This window comes from Cyprinodon tularosa, unplaced genomic scaffold (assembly GCF_016077235.1).
Source record: "Cyprinodon tularosa strain WSP-4 unplaced genomic scaffold, ASM1607723v1 ctg238, whole genome shotgun sequence".
Taxonomy (NCBI): Eukaryota; Metazoa; Chordata; class Actinopteri; order Cyprinodontiformes; family Cyprinodontidae; genus Cyprinodon; species Cyprinodon tularosa.
The window spans coordinates 69,807-89,196 of NW_024038890.1; the positions used below are offsets into that span (position 1 = coordinate 69,807).

At 37.6% G+C, this 19,390-nt stretch overlaps 1 protein-coding gene across 3 annotated transcripts; it reads right to left on the reverse strand.

The window, feature by feature from the left end:
- Positions 1 to 598: 598 nt before the first annotated feature.
- On the reverse strand, positions 599 to 14,028 carry kdm2ba (lysine (K)-specific demethylase 2Ba). Of its 3 annotated transcripts, none has more exons than XM_038287271.1 (10): positions 13,921 to 14,028; positions 8,695 to 8,916; positions 8,356 to 8,499; positions 7,299 to 7,385; positions 6,672 to 6,959; positions 5,561 to 6,372; positions 4,163 to 4,326; positions 3,906 to 4,067; positions 3,495 to 3,713; positions 599 to 1,717 (listed from the first exon to the last, which is right to left on the reverse strand). In XM_038287271.1, the coding sequence occupies exons 1-10, from the start codon at positions 13,972 to 13,974 to the stop codon at positions 1,536 to 1,538; spliced, it is 2,334 nt and encodes a 777-aa protein (XP_038143199.1). In that variant the 5' UTR covers positions 13,975 to 14,028; the 3' UTR covers positions 599 to 1,535. The 3 variants fall into 3 exon arrangements, with proteins under 3 accessions (XP_038143199.1, XP_038143200.1, XP_038143198.1); XM_038287272.1 differs by having other exon boundaries at positions 6,672 to 6,950; positions 8,695 to 8,919; XM_038287270.1 differs by having other exon boundaries at positions 8,695 to 8,919.
- Positions 14,029 to 19,390: the final 5,362 nt, after the last annotated feature.

Genomic DNA, 19,390 nt, shown 5'->3' on the forward strand with positions numbered 1-19,390 from the left:
TTTCACTGCTATAAACCTTTCTACAATTAGTGCCTTTTGCACTATGACTTTAAACTGTTTTTCCTTTTCTCTTCTACACAGTTTAGATTTAATCATTGCTGTACTTTATAAATGGAAATTTCACTGCTAAGCTGCTCATTCACTGCTGAAAAGCTGTACGCATTACAAATTTCGTTTTATATGCACCATGTTTTTTCTCCCAAACTGTTTACATTTGATCACTGCTGCGCTTTATGGAATGGAAATGTTCATTTACTGTCTGAAAAGCTGTACTGAATAAAATTTCATTTTTTTTAATATACATTCCATGTTTACAAAATGACAATAAAAGTTGTCCAAGTGTACACTAAATGACAAGTTTGTCTAAGTTCTCTCAAAATTATAACGGTAAAAACTTTGAACACGTCCCCATTAAACACAGATCTGGAGCTGAAAAACTACGAAGCTTTTGAAGTAAAAAAAAAAATATATTTTAGTTAAAAGCTGTGATTCTGCTCCTGATGACCAAGAAAGGGTCAAAAACCCACAGTGAAAGCAGCAGTAATTGTTTACATATAGACAGACAACGTGCATTTAAAGGAATTAAAAAAAGTCTGACTGATGGTACAAATTAAAGTTCTTTTAATGCAAATGAGCACTTTTTTTGATTTACATGTATAAACATAATCACATTCACCTGAGGCGAGAAATTTACAGCACAAAGAAAAAAAACCCTACTGTATGAAGTATAATTTTAAATGAATGCAAATACTTGCAGAGGTCATAATTAGTTGCCCATATAGTTGTGTGAGGTTATCTGCCTTAAAGTCGTTAATCGATTCGCTGTAAATGACTTTTAGACAAAAACACACAAACTGGAGGGTTGGGACAAAACACACCAACCACCCTGATAAATTACTCACACACACCATTTGAACCAAGCATGTAAGACACCTATGTCAAGTCACTGAATAAACCAATAAATACAAACTGTAATAAAAAAATATAAAATAAAAAAAAAATCAATAAATTAATATTGAAATATTGCTGAAAAACCTGTGGAAAGCCCTCAGCAGTTTGACATGGTTCGTGTAAAACATGAGGGTGTAACAGAAATTTCTAATTTATCCATTTAATGTAGATATGGTCATTTAAAAACACAGCACATGCATGTTTTTTTTCTTTTCGATATACTGAAGCTTTAACGTCAAACAGAATTTGGCACACGGGGAAAAAAAATAAAAAGAAGCAGTTTTGTTTATAACGACGGAAGAGTCTACTATATTTTAGCTCCAGAAACAGAAAACCTTTTCAATGCTCGTACAAAAATATGCTGGAAATGAAAACAAAACCGATAAAATAACTCAAATACAACCACATATTTATAAAAGTAAGAATACAAAAAGAAATACATGCAGTCTTTTCCCCTCTTCTTCTGTCCAGTGAATATCACCTCACAGAAACTTCCCTCTGTTTATTCCATGACAACAGTGATTCAGAGACTTAAGTGCAATTTAAGTGCAGTCTGAAAACGTTGGTTTTTGTCCCGTTAGAAGCTAGCTTATCTTCTGCAGCAGCTTGTCCTCTTTCAGTTTGAACGGGACGCTCACGGACATCTCTGCGATGAAGTGCTCGCAGGCCGTCTTCGTCACCTGCTTACAGAAGCGGAGGTCGATCTGACAGATGCTGCCGCAGCGCTTGAAATAGTTCAACGAATGATCCGTGACTCTGTTACAAACTAAAACATGATGAGAAAAAAGAGAAGTTTTCAGTTTTACATTGATTTAGGGAATTTTTTTTTGCACATTTTGCATCTCAGAATTCACTATAAACACAGGAGTTGTTTTCTTTCTCCAGACATTCAATACAATTTATGTCAGTTTTTAAATGTCAGTCTTGTATATTTGTATATTGTAGAGAGTAAATGTAATTTCATTTCCCTTGTATGTCTTGTACATATGAAGAAAGTGACAATAAAAGCTGACTTGACTTGACAATACATCTTTTTTTAGAAAGTAGGATAGCAGATATGCCTTCAGTCTTTTCCAGACTTCTTTTATTTTTTTATGATCAAATGAAAATATTTAGTTATGCTACAGTTTAGCGGAGTCCTAAAATAACAGCTTCTTTTTAAACATTTGTAATGCTCCTAATGAGGAATAAATTCCAGCAGTCAGAATAGCAAACAGCAATGAAGAGGTTCTGTTTATTTATTATTTGAAAACATCTTCAAAGTTTCACTAACTTAAGAGGTGAAAATTTAAATGATGAGTCAAACAAATCGCTGATTTGAATCATTAGGCCTAATTGAAACTACTCGCAGCAAATTGAAAATTGCTGCTCTCAATGTCAACGTGGAACCTGAAGTTTAATTTAAAAAAATTAAGGTCCATTTCCCATCTTGATTTTGTTTTCATTCCTTTTTTTTTTTAAACAAAAGAGTTAACGTTCTCATACAGTAATTCTATTTAAAGCAACACTCTGCAACTTTTGTTCAGTGTAACTTCCAAGTTTAGCTGCTCTGAAACTAACAGCAGACTGAGAAGTCACAGCAACATTCACCCTAGATTAAATCCTGTATCACAAAACCAAAGAGGTGTCTGATCAAAGATCATACCTGTTTTGTTGCCTGGAAACAGCTTTTAGCTTAGTTAGCTCTGTGGTTAAGAGGAGCTCAGACTGCAATAAAGCGGAGCTCTGGATCCACTGACTCATTCAGGGACGGTTCAGACCCTCTTAAATAGCAGATTTGAGTTTTAGAGAAGAGCAGCCCACAAGTAGCATTGGTATGCTCAAAGTGTTGCATATTGACATGCAAAATCATTAAATCTATCTTAAATTAAGCTAAAACTTGGGTTAAAACTTAAACTGATGCTTGAATTTAAGAATCCAGAGAAACAAAAATTTGTGATTTTTTTAGCTACAAAATAAATACTGCTGATAAGACAGTGCTGTTGCAGAACTGTTGGATCACATGAGGTCAAAATCTGCAGAAAATGATTCACTTCCCAGCTTTCTACAAGTGATAAACCAAAGACAGATGACCATTTCTGGCTACTTTCAGCCAGGCTAACTGTGTGCATTTGTTTAAGAGATACTGTGGTATCCCAGAAGAACTGATTCTTAACCAAAACAGGGTCTGGTTTCCTGTTACTAGCAAACATATTTGAGATTTAGCAAAGTTGTACCAGTAATCAATGGTAAAGTGTATCAGAAAGGTTAAGAACCATCTTGATTAGAGGGTTTTATAGTCGGTTTTCTAAAACATCTGGTTTTCTTTTAACCAGATTCAAACCAATGTTCTCAATGGGATGAAGCTGTGTTATTCTGGCTAAAAACGATAAATAATCCATCACTTTTAATCTGCAAATTTGTGTAAGAAACCTTCAGTCCAGAGATTATTGGTCACAAATTCTCCTAAACGTGTTGCCAACGGCTTACTTTTCTACAAATAACAGAACAGCAAGAATGTGTGATGCCTGCAGCTCCTTTCGGTCTTTACATGCAGGTCTCACCTGATAGGTTAATTTCTGTGAGGGAGTCCCTGGTGGTGGTTCCTGCGGCGGTGAGCAGATTCACAGACTGGTCGTTGATGTGGTTGCAGTAGCTCAGGTCTAGCTTGGACAGCAGGGGCATCTGTCTGCTGATGAGACGCAGGGATGCGTCCGTGATGTCGAGCCCCGCCAGCCGCAGGTCCTCCACGTTCCGCAGCTTGCAGCGATTATCCAGCTGACCTTTTAAATGCAGCGGGGCTTATTAGTTTACATTTAATACTAAACCTACTCTTAAAAATAAAGCTGATATCTGCCTTTAAAACTAAAACTGTTTGCAAACACTTCTACCCTCAAAGCCAAAAAAACAACCCAAACTTTCTATCATTATGTCTGAGGTTAAATCTTCCCTTCCAGTCGTTTCAAGCATCCTACCTGGTCTGTTGTCAGTGGGAGGTGAAAGGAGGTCCCTCATCTGTGCGTCTTTGAGTCCCTCCACCCACTGGACGTCCAGAGTGCGCAGAAGGGGGCAGCTGGAGGTGCAGAGAGCAGAGACGGCGGCCCAGGAACAACCCGACAGCTTTAACACCCGCAGACCTGAAAGTTACAGCCATGTTGTTGTTTTTTTTAATCCCCCATCACTAATGCACGACAAGGCAACAAATTATGAGAATGAACTCTTATCCAAGTACCTGGTAATCTATTGATAAGCCAGCTCAACTGTTTTTTGGAAATGTTGGTCCAGCTGAGGTCTAAGGACATTGGCTGCCTGCGGATAATCCCACTCAGCATAAGCGGCGTGACCGAGGTGCAGCGGTTCAGATCGATGTTTGTCCAAAGTCTCTTGTCACAACACCTGCTCGCAGCAGAAAGCAAAGGAATAGAGAAAAAGAAATCAGCTAAAGGGCACATAATCCACATCCCTGCTGCAGGATGCTTCACACAGACATTTCATAACCAATGTTAAACACAGGCTGAGCTTTTCTACTCATCTAATCTTCACACTTGTGTTTCATTTACAATAAAGGCATCAGATTTCCCGTAAAATATAAAACTGTTGATGCTTATCTGGTGGACCCATTTTTCATCAATCTGTCTCTATTCTCGCACTCTGCAGAATTTATTAGTTCAATGTCTAATGTTCTGCTCTCTCTGCTTTTTCTTCATAGTAGCTTCACCTGGCCTGTCCCTGTTTGGCTGTGACGCCTTTGTGGAGAGAAATATCAGCTGTGCTGCTGCCATCAACACCTTTGTCTATAGATGTTGGATCGGCCTGTTTTTCAGTGTAGTCCAGTTTCTCTGGCTGGTTATCCTCTGACCTGTGAGCTGGCTCTGAGATCGTCTGCCTTGCTGTGTATTTCCTAGACGGGGCAGCGTGTGGAGCTGGTTGACAGTTGCCTTTTGCATCTCTGCTTGTGTCTCCTTGAACCCCAGTCGGCCTCGGTAGATGGCCGCTCACACCGAACCTGATTCTGCTGGAGGTTTCTTCCTGTTAAAAGGAAGTTTTTCCTCTCCACTGTCGCTACAAGCATGCTTAGTGTCAGGGATTGCCTTCAAGTCAGTGCGTCGATGCAATCAACTGGTTTTCCTTAGAAAACTTTGAATCAATTTGACTGGATGATCTGGTTGAACTGTCTCTATAAATTTCCTTGAGATGACATGTGTTGTGAATTGGCACTATATAAACAAACTGAATTGAATTAAATTGGTGAACAGTAGTGCAAAAGATAAACATGGCTAATGGTAATGACCTGAGGAGCAAATGTTTTTTTTGTAGCTGGTGGATCTAGGAAGCGACCCGAGGGCATCAATCAGTGATTCATTCATTCAAAGTTTAGTAACATGGTTGGATGCGTATGAGGGCGATTTCACACACCCTTCATTTCCTGATTCAAAACGGTGCCGCTATCAACTATTCAACAGCTCATTTCCTCTTTGTGAGCTTTGCTGTTTTATAAGTCAATAAAACCATAGAGGTTAATGTGGGCTTCTATCTAGGCAAAAATCAGTAGACCAGAGCAAAAGAAATAAAATAATCAGCTTGAGCTGCTGAAAGCTTCTTTTTCATGATCTGCATACGGTATATTTACCATCGGTTCCATGTCTTGCAAATTCTCATGCAGACGCAGAGCTCCTTGTGAGAGAGATAGCCAAATATCTTCATCCACACCTCACGCTGCAGGACGTGTGCTTTCCCATCTTTCAGCGGCAGTCTGTCAGGAGGCGGGCTGATGGGGGGAGGCCGGATTACATGCCGTTCCATTTGGACGCACTTGGGAGGGGAGCGGGGGGGCACTGGCCGGGTCGTCGGGGTGCTCCGGTTGAAGCCCAGAGGGGTGATCTGACTCGGGTAAAAGTGGCGCAGGTCCCAGGTGTTCCCGTTCATCTCTTTGGTCTTCAGATGAGACCGCTGGTCGCCGAGATCGTTACCGTTGCGGAACAGCTTCTTTGGTTCCTCGTTCTCCATCTCTGGTTCTACCTTTAGTGGTTGCCGGTTCTCATTGGCCAGGCAGTCCTCGGTCTTCTGGATTTCCTGGTTCAAAGCTTTGCTCAGTTCTCGGCTCAGTTCCCTGTTGGGTAGGCGACGTTTGCGCCGAGCCTTCGGACGAGGCCCCTTTTCTTGCGTCTCGCTCCCGCCCTCGCTGCTGGGGCCGGCCTGCGGAGAGCTGCAGTGAGAGTGGTCGCTGTCTCCAAGTGGTGTTTTAATGGAAGAATTCAGAGAGTCGTTCCTCGAGTCCCTGTAATCCGCTTCCTCTTCTGCCTCTCCAAAGCGGCCTTTCCTGTCTACACTGCTCCGGAAGTGATGCTCCCTTCCTGCGTCATCATCTTCATCGTCTTCCTCCTCTTTTTCTGTCTTGAATTGGGGAAGAAGCTTAGAGAAATACGAGTCCTCCGTCTTCTCCTGCAGAAGAGACATTTAGCAACAATTACTTAACATGACTCGGTCTTCAGTTTGAATCTTGAAGTCTGGACTTTGACTAGAATGATTTATCTCTCACTTCTTTTGCATATGTCTTGATTTTAGATTCACAAATCAGTAGCATTCATTTCAACTGTGTGTGTACAGGATGCTAGAAGTCCACCTGAATGGAAAAACATTAAAAACTTGGCGCTAAAAACAGCTTCTTAAGAATTCTCGCAGTTGTTATGATGTAGATGTGATGCGTCGTTGCTGTGTTTTGCTGCTGTAGGTATACCAACCTTCTTCCTCACATTGAAGTCATCTTCTTCGTCATCATCAAAAAGCTTCCTCTTCTTCCTCAGCTTGTCCTCGGGTCTGGGCCTCGGCAGGCCGCTGGGGGAGAGCAGCGGCGGCTGTCGATGGAGAGCCTCCTCGGTTCTGTACCTGGGTGTCTCGTCCCTGTCCGGCTTCCTCTTCGTCCCAGAAGAAATGTCCCCCTCCTCCTTCACAGGCTTCTGTTCCCTCAGCAAAGAGCCGGGAAGGTTGGAGGCGTACTTGAACCCGGGGCCCCTTTTTTGCTTCAATACCAGAGGGGACAAAAAACAGGGGAGACGACTTTATACCTTTAGCCTACTATGACCGGACAGTCTGATTGGTTATGTAAGGAAGCCTGTTTAAAGTTTTTAGTAGTCAGGGGTTTCCTGCCTCTGTCCTGATACAGTCATGTGAGGGACTTTCATTAACAGCAGTGTTAACAGGAAGCGTCCGGCAGATCCTCACATATAGAGCCGATTCGCTGAAAGCCTCAATAATAGAGGAAAACAGCAGCAGCTCTTCTCCTCATCACCAAGGTTACGTCACAAGAACGCTTTTTAACCTTTGCAAGATAAGATTAAAGTGCAAGGCCTTTGTATGATTCTACTCACTTTTCCGCTTTTGCCAGCGTGGTTGCATTTGGGGCATTCCCAGCAGTTAGGCAGTTCATCGTTCACCACACCTGAGGCATCGCTCACCTGATGAAGGAACGGAGGAAAAAAAAAAAAAAAAGAAAGTAGGAATTTTAACAACAACAAGCCTTAACAGAGTCCTGCATGTCACAGCTCCAATACAAACAAGGCAAGTGAAAGTGACTGTTGCGAGCTGCGCTCGTCTGTCCGGTCGGCGCAGTCCAACCTGACGTATTAAGGAACAACAAAACAAGCAGGGAAGTAATAACAGTTGGATCTCTGCTCGACTTTAATAGTATTTTTTATTGTGAAAAATAATTTACTGAATTAACAATTAATTCAATGCAATTGCATCATTCTAGATGGGTAAAAAAAAAAGTCCATCAATAGAAATGGGTGTTCAGATTAATCTGAACTTCTCCTCCAGGGAAGATCTAACTCGTCCATTTTGCTCCATCAATACTGACCAGCTTCCCCGTCTCTGGCACAGCATGATGCTGCCACCAACGTGAAAATGCAGCGAAATCAATAAATCAAAAAAAAAAAAATAGTCCAAGAGTGGTGGTTGTCCAAACAGATGTCAACACAATTGAATTGTTTTTAGTTCATAACGAGGAAGTGGCTTTTAGATGCCAAGAGGAAGTAGCTCAACTTATGCGGTGTGCATGGTGTGTTGTTTTTTTTTTATAATAGCTTTCTCTTAACTGTGATGGTTTCATAAAACATTGATGACATTCTGGTTCTTTGGTACCAACTAAAGAGGTAGCAGAGTCTTATAAAGCGGGTCTGATCACGCCTACCGCAGCAAAAGCATGTTTCTAACTTGACAAGCAGGGTTTCTGTTCCTTGGAAGTCTACTTAACAACTGCAGCTTTAGTCTTTTATTAATAACATTTAAACTCTGGAAGTCACATCCTTCTTCATAACAGCGTCGGGCTTTAGCGGTTATAATCCTAGAGCAACATGAGCAGTGAAGTCATTGAAAAACAATTTCCAGAACAAATAACCGCCGTGTTCCAGCTGCAGCTCTGCGTACCTTCAGGCAGTTGGGATGGACAATCTCGTTGCAGATGGAGCACTCCATCAGCATGAAGTTGAATTTTTCCTCTTCGTCCTCAAGCGTATCCTCTTTTCCCGCCTCTTTACACACCACACACACCGCTGTGTGGGGCAGGACAGGCTGCAGAGAACAAGACAAACAAGACAAGCAGGATTTAACGATGCTCCACTTCTGAGAGGTTTACAATTCTTCAGAAAAGAAAAGCATAAACAAAATAAAAATGCTTATTTATATCAGATGTATTCCAACCACTTTCTAGACAAACAAGCCCTTGTGTCGTTTGCTAGCTTGCGAGTCCTCTCAACAATGGCTCACCGCGATGCACTGCCTCATGATGCAGGACTGCTTCATGCGCCCCGGCCCTCCAAACTTCTTCATATCCTTACAGAAGTGACACTCTCCACATTCTGTGCGGAGACACGCTTCGCATTTCCGGCAGCGTGTTCTCCTGCGCCTGGCTCCTGATGCGCTGCGGTTGGATGGCAGCTTGACGGCCGACGTCGTTCCCATCTTTGGCTTTGGCCGGTTGACTGCTTTCTGCTGGAAGACAAACAGTTACGGTGGTTTATTGGAAAAGTCTGTCAATGTTGAACGAGCGTCGCATGTTCTCTTCATTTCAGCTCTACGGGAAGTTCTGATATTTTCTGCTTCTGAATGAATAAAACCCAAACAGATATGACCTTTAGATGCAGGTCAAATACTAAAAAAAGTTTTTTTTTTCTTCCATTCATGCCTGCTCTATAAATCCAAACAGCTAAGTACTCCCTCTGTTTTAAGTCTTTATACAGAAACAACGGTTTAGAACAGGAACATACATCTTGATGCAGTTTCATCGAGTTTAAATTTGAAGTTTATCATTTAATAGAATACAAAATCTAGTTATCTGATATAAATATATAACTGATAAGGGCTAAAACTAATAAATGAATAAACTGATTATTAAAATAATATTCAACTAATTTCTTAACTAAATGGTTACCTAGAGTAATATTCATAAAAATGTCTATTTGCTAAAAGAATAACCTACTGACAGCAGTAATTAAGACAAAACTCTCCATACCATTTAATCACATGTATATTTACGGATATGTTTTACGTGTTTTTGCCATTTACAGTTAATTTAAAATGTGCAATAAAGTTTGCTTTTTTTAAACGCCAAACATTTGTTTGTTTAAAAATTTTAAAAGCAATAAAAAATAAAAGATAGCTGTAGCTGTATAATATATAAATGCTACTGGATATTACATAAATTAAAGATGTATTGTGCAAGTTTAAAATGTAAATATTGTTTTTTTCCCCACCAAGCCTGTACAATGGCTCTAGATGTAAAATCAACCTTCCTCTATTTACCACAGCTGCCTCTATTGTAGGCAGATGGACACAGACAAACAGACAATATTTTTGGCTGATGTTAGCACCTTTTTTTTTTTTTTTTTTTTTTGCGATCATCTTGTATAAGTGCATGCATTTGCCAAATTAGTGTATTCAGCAGTCATGTCTTGAGATCATTAGGCACCTGCATTGCTGCTTCCTGCATTTTCTCTTCATTAATGTTTAATCTTTATTTCATTTATCATTTTTATTTGTCGATTAAATTTAGATTTGTGTAACAACTGTTATAATGATCATATCAAAGGAGGCAGAAAACAGAATAACGTCTTTAAATAATGCTGGTCCACCACAAAAAAAAAGTATCAGTCGCTCGTTTGAAAGAATAAAGTGTAGTTCAAGCCTTAGTATGGAGAACCTGGATATTTTTTATATTTTTGTTTATATATTTTTTTTTATTTTAAGGTTTTTCATGATTTTTCAAGAGTCTTAAGAAACCCTGTTCTGACTTTATGGGGAAGAACTAAAAGAAAAGAGAAAAGACTTCAAAGCAGCTCTTAAGAAAAATCAAAAACTACCACTACAGCCTGAGGATGATGGTGTTTATATAACTATGTTAAAATTGTTTAATCACCCAGTTAAAAAAATAAATCCTATCTCCAACGTCTCCTTCTCTAAAGAACCCAGGAAAAAAATGAGGCCAAAGTATGATTAAATTAGATCTAAATAGAGGAAGTGATGGATCTGTTTAACCTGTTAAAGCATTCCAGCACACAGAATCATACAGTAGCTGTAATTTAAACATATAAGCTTCCTGATGCGATTTAACTGAATGATGTGAATCTGATTATCACATTCTCATCATATTGAAATTTCAGTATCAGCCTTTTAAAAAGAAAAGAAAGAAAAAAAGCATCTTCCTTGTTTCTGAAAATAAACCATCTCAGTTCCTTTCATCTTTGCAGGAGACGTTACCTAGGCAACAGTTCGCCTTGCTGGTGGCAAATGTTTAAATAGGGGAGAGACAGATGGATAAAAATAAACTCACTGGAGGTGGTTATGATTTCCTTTGAGGCAGGGAACATCTTTCTGATTTATTCTTAAAGTGTTACATTTACAGGTGCTCGTTCCCCACACTGCTGACTTACTACTGCTGCTTAAAAGCTCAGCTCCGCCTTCATTGTGATTGTGACAACCAGAAGTGGAATTCAATTTTGTTAAAAAGAAAGACGCTTTCACACAAAGGACGGGTCTAACAGGTAATCTGTGATGGGAAAGACAACAGGCCAATCCGGGTTCAGAACAATGATGACTGCAGCTTTATCTAGAAGGAAGGGTGAAACCTGTCCTGGATGACTTCAACTGAAAACATTCAGAGTAGATCATTAATAGTAACATGACTAAATCCCTGTGCCTAATCCTTTTGTTTCTGGCTTTGATATGGTTGTTAAATTCCAGAATATTTTCCACTGATCTTTGCCACCTTATAGGAGACATAAAAAGTAAAGATCCCCACTGAGTTGATGGTATCCCTACATTAGGTAAGTTTAAAATACGGAACTGGAAAATAAAGACCTGGCAAAGACCCAAATGCTGCTAAACAAAATATTATGCTAAAACCTGCTCTCAATGTGGGAGGGAAACACTGAGGGATGAGCAGCTGCTCCAGGGACGTCTGACCGCAAGCATCACTCGGAGCGTTTTAGTCGAGCCGTTTCATCATTTGCCTGGCCTGTGTTATCACAACCGTTTACTACTGTTTTACAGGACGAGAGATAGCGCCCCTTCGTCGAGCCGACTTGAAAGAAGAACACCAAACCATGACCTATGATCAAACCAAAAACATAACAAAGCAGCATGGTGTGGGTGGAGATTATCAGAGACACACATCAAAATTTTCTTTAGAGCAGACCATCAGCAGATGATAGCAATCGGCTGAGAAAGCGGTTATGTGCTGAATTTAAGTCAGCAAAACATGAGAATATAGTTGCTTTTAGTGGCAGAGGAAGTGGGCACAAGCAGTGGAACAAATATGTTTGACTTTTCACAGAGGTGAATATAAGATTTGTTTTCCTTAGAAGTTTACAAATTTACATCTAAATGTCTGAAGGTTAAGGGCTGGTGAAACCAAGGTCAAATTCAGTGCTTGTGTCATAAGGTTAACATTGAATTGTAATAATCTATTCAAAATATCTATGATTAATTATTGATATTAAAAACACATCTGTTTAATTGGATTGGCTCTTTATCATTTTTATTTCCACACCTGATATGGATCTAAGCAACCAAATTACAAACGCTTCTTTATAGAGAGGCAGCCTTTGCATCTTGTTGAAGAACAAGTAAGGGGTATTTATTTAAGTTTGTCCTTTCTGAATATCAGACAGCCGTTGTTTTCACATGTAAACACAACAGTGAGGGGATTTTACTAAAACACAAGCTTTTAAGCTGGGAAAATGTCATCAAGTATGCAAACCTCTGTCTGTTTTACAGAATAATCCCCGGTCTGTCATCTCCTCCGCTCAGTCCGGACAGCAACATGAGGGTCGGATAGAGGAGACGGTGTTGTTACTCTGCATAAAAGTGCTTTTAGTCAAAGAGCCTTTGCAGTCACAGCAGCTCAGGAATGGAACTCGGTCCCTCAAAACATCACTTACAACATAAACTGTTTTCAAAAAGCATCTAAAAAACTGGCTCATAACACATCAGTAATTTCAGCATTAGTTGAATGTTTATCATTAACAAACAATGCTTCCACTAGTGTCTCTGCAGTATTTTTTTTTTCCATTTTATTAACCTAAAATCTGTAGTCCAGCAAACATTTATTCTATATTTTAAAATCATTTTTAAAGAGCCATAGCTGTTTGTGAAATGCTGACTGTTGTTTTTTTTTTTTTTTTTTTTTAGATAGACAATTTTAAGATCTATCCAGGGAAAATTGAAAAAAAAATAGCCTTTTGGTTAATTTTGGTGCATTTGCAGGAATGCTTATAAATGTACACTGTCCCTGTCAAATATATAAATAAATCTAAATTAAAAAACAAAAGTGAATATTAATCTAAACACCTCACTTTACATTAATGCTTTGCTTTAAATAGTTAAAAAAATGCACACATTTGGTGAAGATGACCCCTACAGCAAAAGCTGCATCAGCTGATTTTGACTCCCAACTCTGCAGTAATATGACAGGAATTTGAATCCAGCTAGAGAGAGATCTGCTGTGAACTCTGACTCAGCTTCAGTCTGGACTTCAGTAGGAGAAAGTCACAAGGCTCATCATCTGCTGGAACAAGTCCTCATAACAACAAGTGCTGTTGTGGAGAACCACGTGTCAGACTGGAAACACTTGAAAATATCACCGTTGATGTCCTGATAATGGAACTTGTTGTGGGTACAAATATTATGCAAGCACAATGATGTGGATCTTACATAAGCACTTTTAATGTTCCTCATGAACTGTAACCAGCATACTTAAGTACTTGCCATAAAACAACTTTTGAGAGCAGAGCTACTGGACATTGTTTTGTTTCTTTTTTGGATAAACATCCATTTTTTAGGGGGGGATCTGTACCCCCAGTTTGAGGGGCAGGGGTCCACTAAGCACCAGGAGTGAAGCCACTTCATTGTTCCCTCTCCCCATCCCCCTCCCCGCTCCCTGCCTTTACAACATTTCGCCTAAAGCTTTCTTAAAGGCGTAGAGTGGTGGGACAAGTTTAGGAAGAGTGAGGAAATGAATCAAAAGCAAAACTATGTCCAACGTGGCCTGTTGGTGTTCGCCAGCAACCAAGAGGTTGAGTCAAGGTTAAGGTTTGAGATCCTAAAGCCGAGCTGGTGTCTGCTGGAGGTTTCTGCTCACAGGAAATCATTTAAATCATGACTGGACCGAAGCTGCGCTGTATTAATGGGCAGCTCAAAATGGGTCAGCTAACATCAAAGGAACACGGTGTGTCCCGGACAGCTACACTATCACAGCTAATAAACATATAGACAAATGTACCCGATACTTAGCTTCATGTCTGTCTTTACATGTGATTAATTTTATATAAAACCATTTTCCCATCTTTTACTGAACAGGAGAGCGGGGTTATCGTTAACCATAAGCAGCCACATTAAAAAACAAACAAAAAAAATAAACCGCCATTTTTCTAACAATTCGTTAAACTTGAAGTGAAGAAAAACTGAATCGACAGGATGGAGTGTAGCGGGGGGTACCTGCTCGGACTCTGACTCATATTCTTCATCGTCTCCGCTCATTGACAAGGCCATGATTCTCCTCTCATCGTTTGTGAATAGCAGAAGGAAACCAACATGGCTGAACAAGCCTCCTATGGCCTCCAGCTAAGCTCGTTCCCTCCTCCTCCTCTCACGCAGCTACACGGACAGCCCAGCAGCTGCTATGCTATGCTTCCGTATCTCTTAAAGGTACAGCGCTGAATTCTGACCTTTTTTTTGACACTTTATTTACACAATTCAAAAAACTAGTGTCAGTTAAAAATAGCTATTAAGGTAAAAACACGTGTCAGCTAAAAATCATTAAATGAAGAGCTTGTTAACATGTAGTTCAATCATCTGACACAGTACATAAAATTTTGTTAAAGACCAAAAACTGACTAAAATTCATTTTCAGAAATGGGTCCTTGTTAAGTAAGAAGTAAAAGAAAACGTTGAACTATACAAATACCAATACAGCTGGAGATGAAATAATAATGATAGCAATAGACAGAAAATACAATGTATAACTGAAGAATAAAATAGCAACATGACTTATACTATGTGAGATAATAGTTTGTTTTCCATTCATTGTGGAAAAAATATCTATGTTTCATTATAATCAAGTCAGCATGGGGGCCCACTGTGAAAATGTTTGTGGTTATGCAAATACAGCAGTTTTACATGTGTAGGGTCCTGACTCTAAGTCTTTCATCTCGACACCTGAGATATTTAATTCCCCTTTGGGGTCAATCAAGAATTGAGTTGGAATCATCTTGAGGACAAAAATATAAATTAAAGAGTGAAAAAAATGTCGCTATAAACATTGTAAGTGCATTATCATATGATAATAGGCCTACTACAATTTCTTTTTTTCAATTTTTTGTCCCTCTACTTTTACGGGGTAGATGAAACAAATTTGAGGAAAGAAAGACAAAGTGATTGATATTTTTCAATATGGTGTTACATTCAAGCTAATTTTTGCACAGTTTCTTTCTTAGTCATCTAAATAACATGCTGCTATACTTTTTGCACATCTCTGGTGTTGCTTCTATTTTTACACATCCACTACTGTAAAAATGTCCACAACTGTATATTGATTATCTATTCTTCAGAAGCACAATATTTATATTTGTAAAAACACTGTGCAGTACAATATTTCAGTTTTTCATTTTTATTTATTCTATTTTTTTTTACTCTGTCACTCTTTCTGTTGTCCTTATATACTTTTTAAGGTCCACATTTGTGTGACCACTTTTGCTGTAATCTTTTGCTGCTGTAACACCTCAATTTCCTTATTGTGAAACACTAAAGTGATTTGCTATTCTATTCTAAAAGCAAATCCCACTTCACCTTAATCCTTTAGTCAAAACAACGACAGAGAGGGAAAAAAATAATGCACGGTGTAGTCCACCAAAATTGTGACAAAAAAAAAAAATAGAACTTGAACACTTTTGGGGACAAAAACCCTAAAGAAATAGATGAACCCAAATGAACCATAAAGAAGAGATTTACTGTGGAATTTTTTCTTTAAATGTAAAACTAGTTTATGAATATTTCCAGCCTTTAGAAATATCCAACTTAAAAACAACATAAAAAGGTTTAAGGAAATATGACATAACAAGGAGTACAGGTGTATATGTATTTTAATCTAGAGAATACATTAGTTATATACATTGATTAGTAATCAATTTAACTAATACATTTAGTGCCTTAACAGATTTTAATTTAGAATTTCTAAAAACGGGCTGAAAGTTGTAACAATGCAGCAAGTTTGTTACAGGAAGTAAAGAGTGACACATACAAGAGAACTCTCCCCCATTATCAGAAAATAAGAAAGCAATCAAAACTCGAGAAGCCTTTGTCCTTTTCGATATTATTTAGAGTGCTGTTTCCCCCTAGCGTTAACTTTTGTTTAATAGATGTAAGATCTTAGTTTATTTTTATTTGTTCTTGTCTTTTTTCCTTATTGTTTCTTGTTTTGCACATAACGAGGTTATTTACTTGACTGGTAAAAATATGAACTTATACTTGTTGAAAATGTCTGTAAATAATGGTTGTGTATTCCTATAGTGCAATATGGTTGCTCTGTATTGTTATTTGCAGAAACAAATAAAGTTGTATGAAAAAAAAAAAGAGAGAACTCTCCCCCACACATTTCTGTATTTGTTTCCTTGACTTACTTAAGGTTCTAATCTACAATTTTAATAAACTATTGGCTATTGAATTTTTACAGACGGGTTGTAAGCATTTTCCTAATCTTTATTTCATTGTTTTAGTTTTGTGACCTAAGTGCTTATCTTTATCTATTGGGTTCATGAAAACTACCAAAGAGTCAAATTCAAAAAATTTTTTTACTTTTCAAATAGACATATTAGTCTATTTTCTTTTTTTTTTTTTTATGTATACAAGGAATGTATTGATAATTTAACACGTGCAAAAGGGAAGACAGGAGGACATGCAGATAACTGTGAAGGGAACTGAATGTTTTACAGACATATTTTCTAGCAATAAACAGTTTCTGGTTGAAACCATACTGTAAATTTTTGAGAAACAAAATGTTTCTTACACGATAATATACAGTATTTTTAACATCTATATTTGAGATGCTAGTTAGCATTTTATTAAATCTCCTCAGTTCATAGAGTTTATCTGTCTTTTCATGTCATAATCATTTATTTCAACCAAACTCAAACTTACATTTATTTTTGTATTCATACGGAATCTATCTGTTTAAAGAGAATTAGGACTCTATTTGTTTAAATTAAATGAGCATATATTTTATTCAAATTGATGTACATTTTTGTTTGTTTTGCACTTTATGAGATCATTGACAGGTGAAATTAATCTAGAGGAGAAAAATCTGCTTTATTATTCTATATAATACTTAGAATAATAAAGAATATAATATATAATATTAATGCTATTATTCATTACTTTTCTTCTCCAATGTTCCATTCAGGCAGCTCGTCAGACATCCGAACTATAAAAAGTCTCCTGACATGTCCTCCCACTAACCTGAGGTTTTAAAATGCACCTAAATTTCAGATTATGATGAATATCTCTTAAACTGAAAATAACTTTTTCTCTTCCTGAAAAAATGCTTTGCTCTTTGCATAAATAAATATACTTTTCTTTGGCTTCATAAACTCTTCACAGCTTTTCTATGGATTTTTTCCACTTCTGCTCTGAGCCAAATAAAACCACATTAGAAAAAGTACTGCATACCTTTCTACCTCAAGCTGTTGGAATTCAGAATTGTGTAATTTATAGTATTGCACTTGTTTTATCTCATTTGTGTTTTTTTTAAAGTTTGGTTTATTATTTAACTATTTAATTCATACTAGTCCACAGAAAAAAAAAACTACTCTATTGGAATTAAATTAAAAGAGAAGAAAATTAAATTGAGGTAAGCTCATATACATATATAAGCATGTATTGAGTACAAATACCACCCTTACAATTGGGCTTTGTTTGATTACAGCAACAGAACTACTATGTAACGGTGAATCACAGAGCAATTATGTGTACTATGTGGACATACAAGAAAAGTTAATTAAACAAAGTAGTGGGACACTATCCTGAAAGATGTGCAATACATATAAAACAACTGCATATTTATCACTAAACTGTACACTTACCAGCTCCTTTTACATTTTGCTTCTACACTTTGATAGACTCACAAAAATATTAAACCACAAATTTAAGGTTTAATTTATTTTATTCCATAAGAAAACCCATTTTATTTTTTTTTAGATAACATTAACACAACATATTCATAGCTTATTTATTTAAAGACACAACTCTTAAGTTTATGTATTTAGTATTAATAAAATATACTTACTCATATTTAATGCTAACAAGTATATTCATTTCAAATACATTGCGTTTATTTGTTGAATTGCATTATAATCAGGTTACCTGTATGTTAATACAATACATTTAATTTTCTGCAAATAAATAGTCTTTTTTATTTGCAAAAATATGGATCATGTAAGGTTTATTTAATAGGTTTATGTTACAATTATCTTTTAAAAATAAATAAATAATCAACAAAGCACCTTTACACAGATGCTGCTTAATGGTTGTCTTCCCAAATAGTAAAATAATAAACCAAACATTCTTCACTGTGTGAAAATCCCAGACATTTAGTAGTTTCTGAAATATTCATTCGAGCAATTCTAGCACCAACAACATCTAAGGTTATCTAGATACATTTTCTTCCTCATTATAATGATCAGTTTGAAGGCAGCAAGTAATCTATTTCACATATTGATAGTTATAAAATTTAATTTCTAGAATTTGATTGGCTGCTCTGCTATTTCTGTTAAAAAGCAGTGAAATGGGTGTAACTAAATCATTGCACAGATATATTTTACACGTGCATCTGAAAATATATGAATATCATGAAAAAGGTTCAATTTTTATTGTAAAAGATGAAATTCACATGTTGGAGCTACATTTTCAAAACTTACTCTCCTGTAATTTGACAATAAATATATATAATGGGTGAGATCAGTTAAACTCTTTACCGAAACTTGCTGCAAGGAGGGGCGTTAACACAGAGACGGTCCAGCTGCCCCTGCTGGTCAGGACTCAAACATACCCTAATTGTTTACCATGTGTGGTTTCTGCTTGTTAAACAAAGGCTTTTGTTAATTATTATATAAGGTTGGGAGTGACCACCCAACTAGAAAATTTTGTTTCCAAAAAAGAGGTGAAACTTTCTTCTGTCAAACTTGCTCTGCAACAGAAAAGAAACCAGCATCATGCTTTAAAACAGTAGGCTGATTGCTTTCAGACACACAAGCAGAACAAGAACAACTTTATACAAACAGTCAGTAGGTAACACAATCATTAGGAAGACTGCTGAGTTGATAAATTTTCAGAAGAAAGTCCCTGACCCCTCTATACAAGGAGCGTATGCTGCAAAAGGTTGCTGCTAAAAAAGTATCTACTTACAGTTATGTATCCAATATGTGCGGAAAGAAAAGTGATATGAAAAGGTCAACCAGTAACTTTGAAAGGACTGCAAAAAAAAAAAAAAAATCGCTTTAAGAAGTCAGGGGGAGCTTGATGAGGAGTGGACAGAGGCTGGGTGGCTGCAAATAAAGAGCTGCTATTCACAGATCAAGCATCTTTTCTATGGAGAGAAAGAACTGGAGCGTTGCTCTGTGGTCCAAAGTCCTTTTTCATCCAAGTATCGTTTGCATTTCATATGGAAATCATTGTCCCGGAGCCTCGAGGAAGAGTGGAGAGACAGAAATCCATGCTGTTTGAAGTCCAGCGTGTTGGTGTTGCTCCACTGTGCAAGGGCGGTCCTAGATAGGGGTCATCGGGGAGCCAGGGCTCCTGTAAAACTGGTCCTGGCCCCAGTAAAGGCCTTGTAGTAAAGACATAATACTAAATCAATTGATGATAAATAAATGATATGTGCTTCCACAGAAACCCTGAATGATAGGTCCCTCAGTAA

Bases quoted from the DNA above. Each gene is read 5' to 3' on its own strand.
- kdm2ba (XM_038287270.1), bottom strand. From the start codon at position 13,974: ATGGCCTTGTCAATGAGCGGAGACGATGAAGAATATGAGTCAGAGTCC. The intron at 4,327-5,560 runs GTAAATATACCG...TGCTGCGAGCAG, and splicing joins TGCAAGACATGGAACCGATG to GTGTTGTGACAAGAGACTTT. The intron at 4,068-4,162 runs GTACTTGGATAA...TGTAACTTTCAG, and splicing joins GCTTATCAATAGATTACCAG to GTCTGCGGGTGTTAAAGCTG.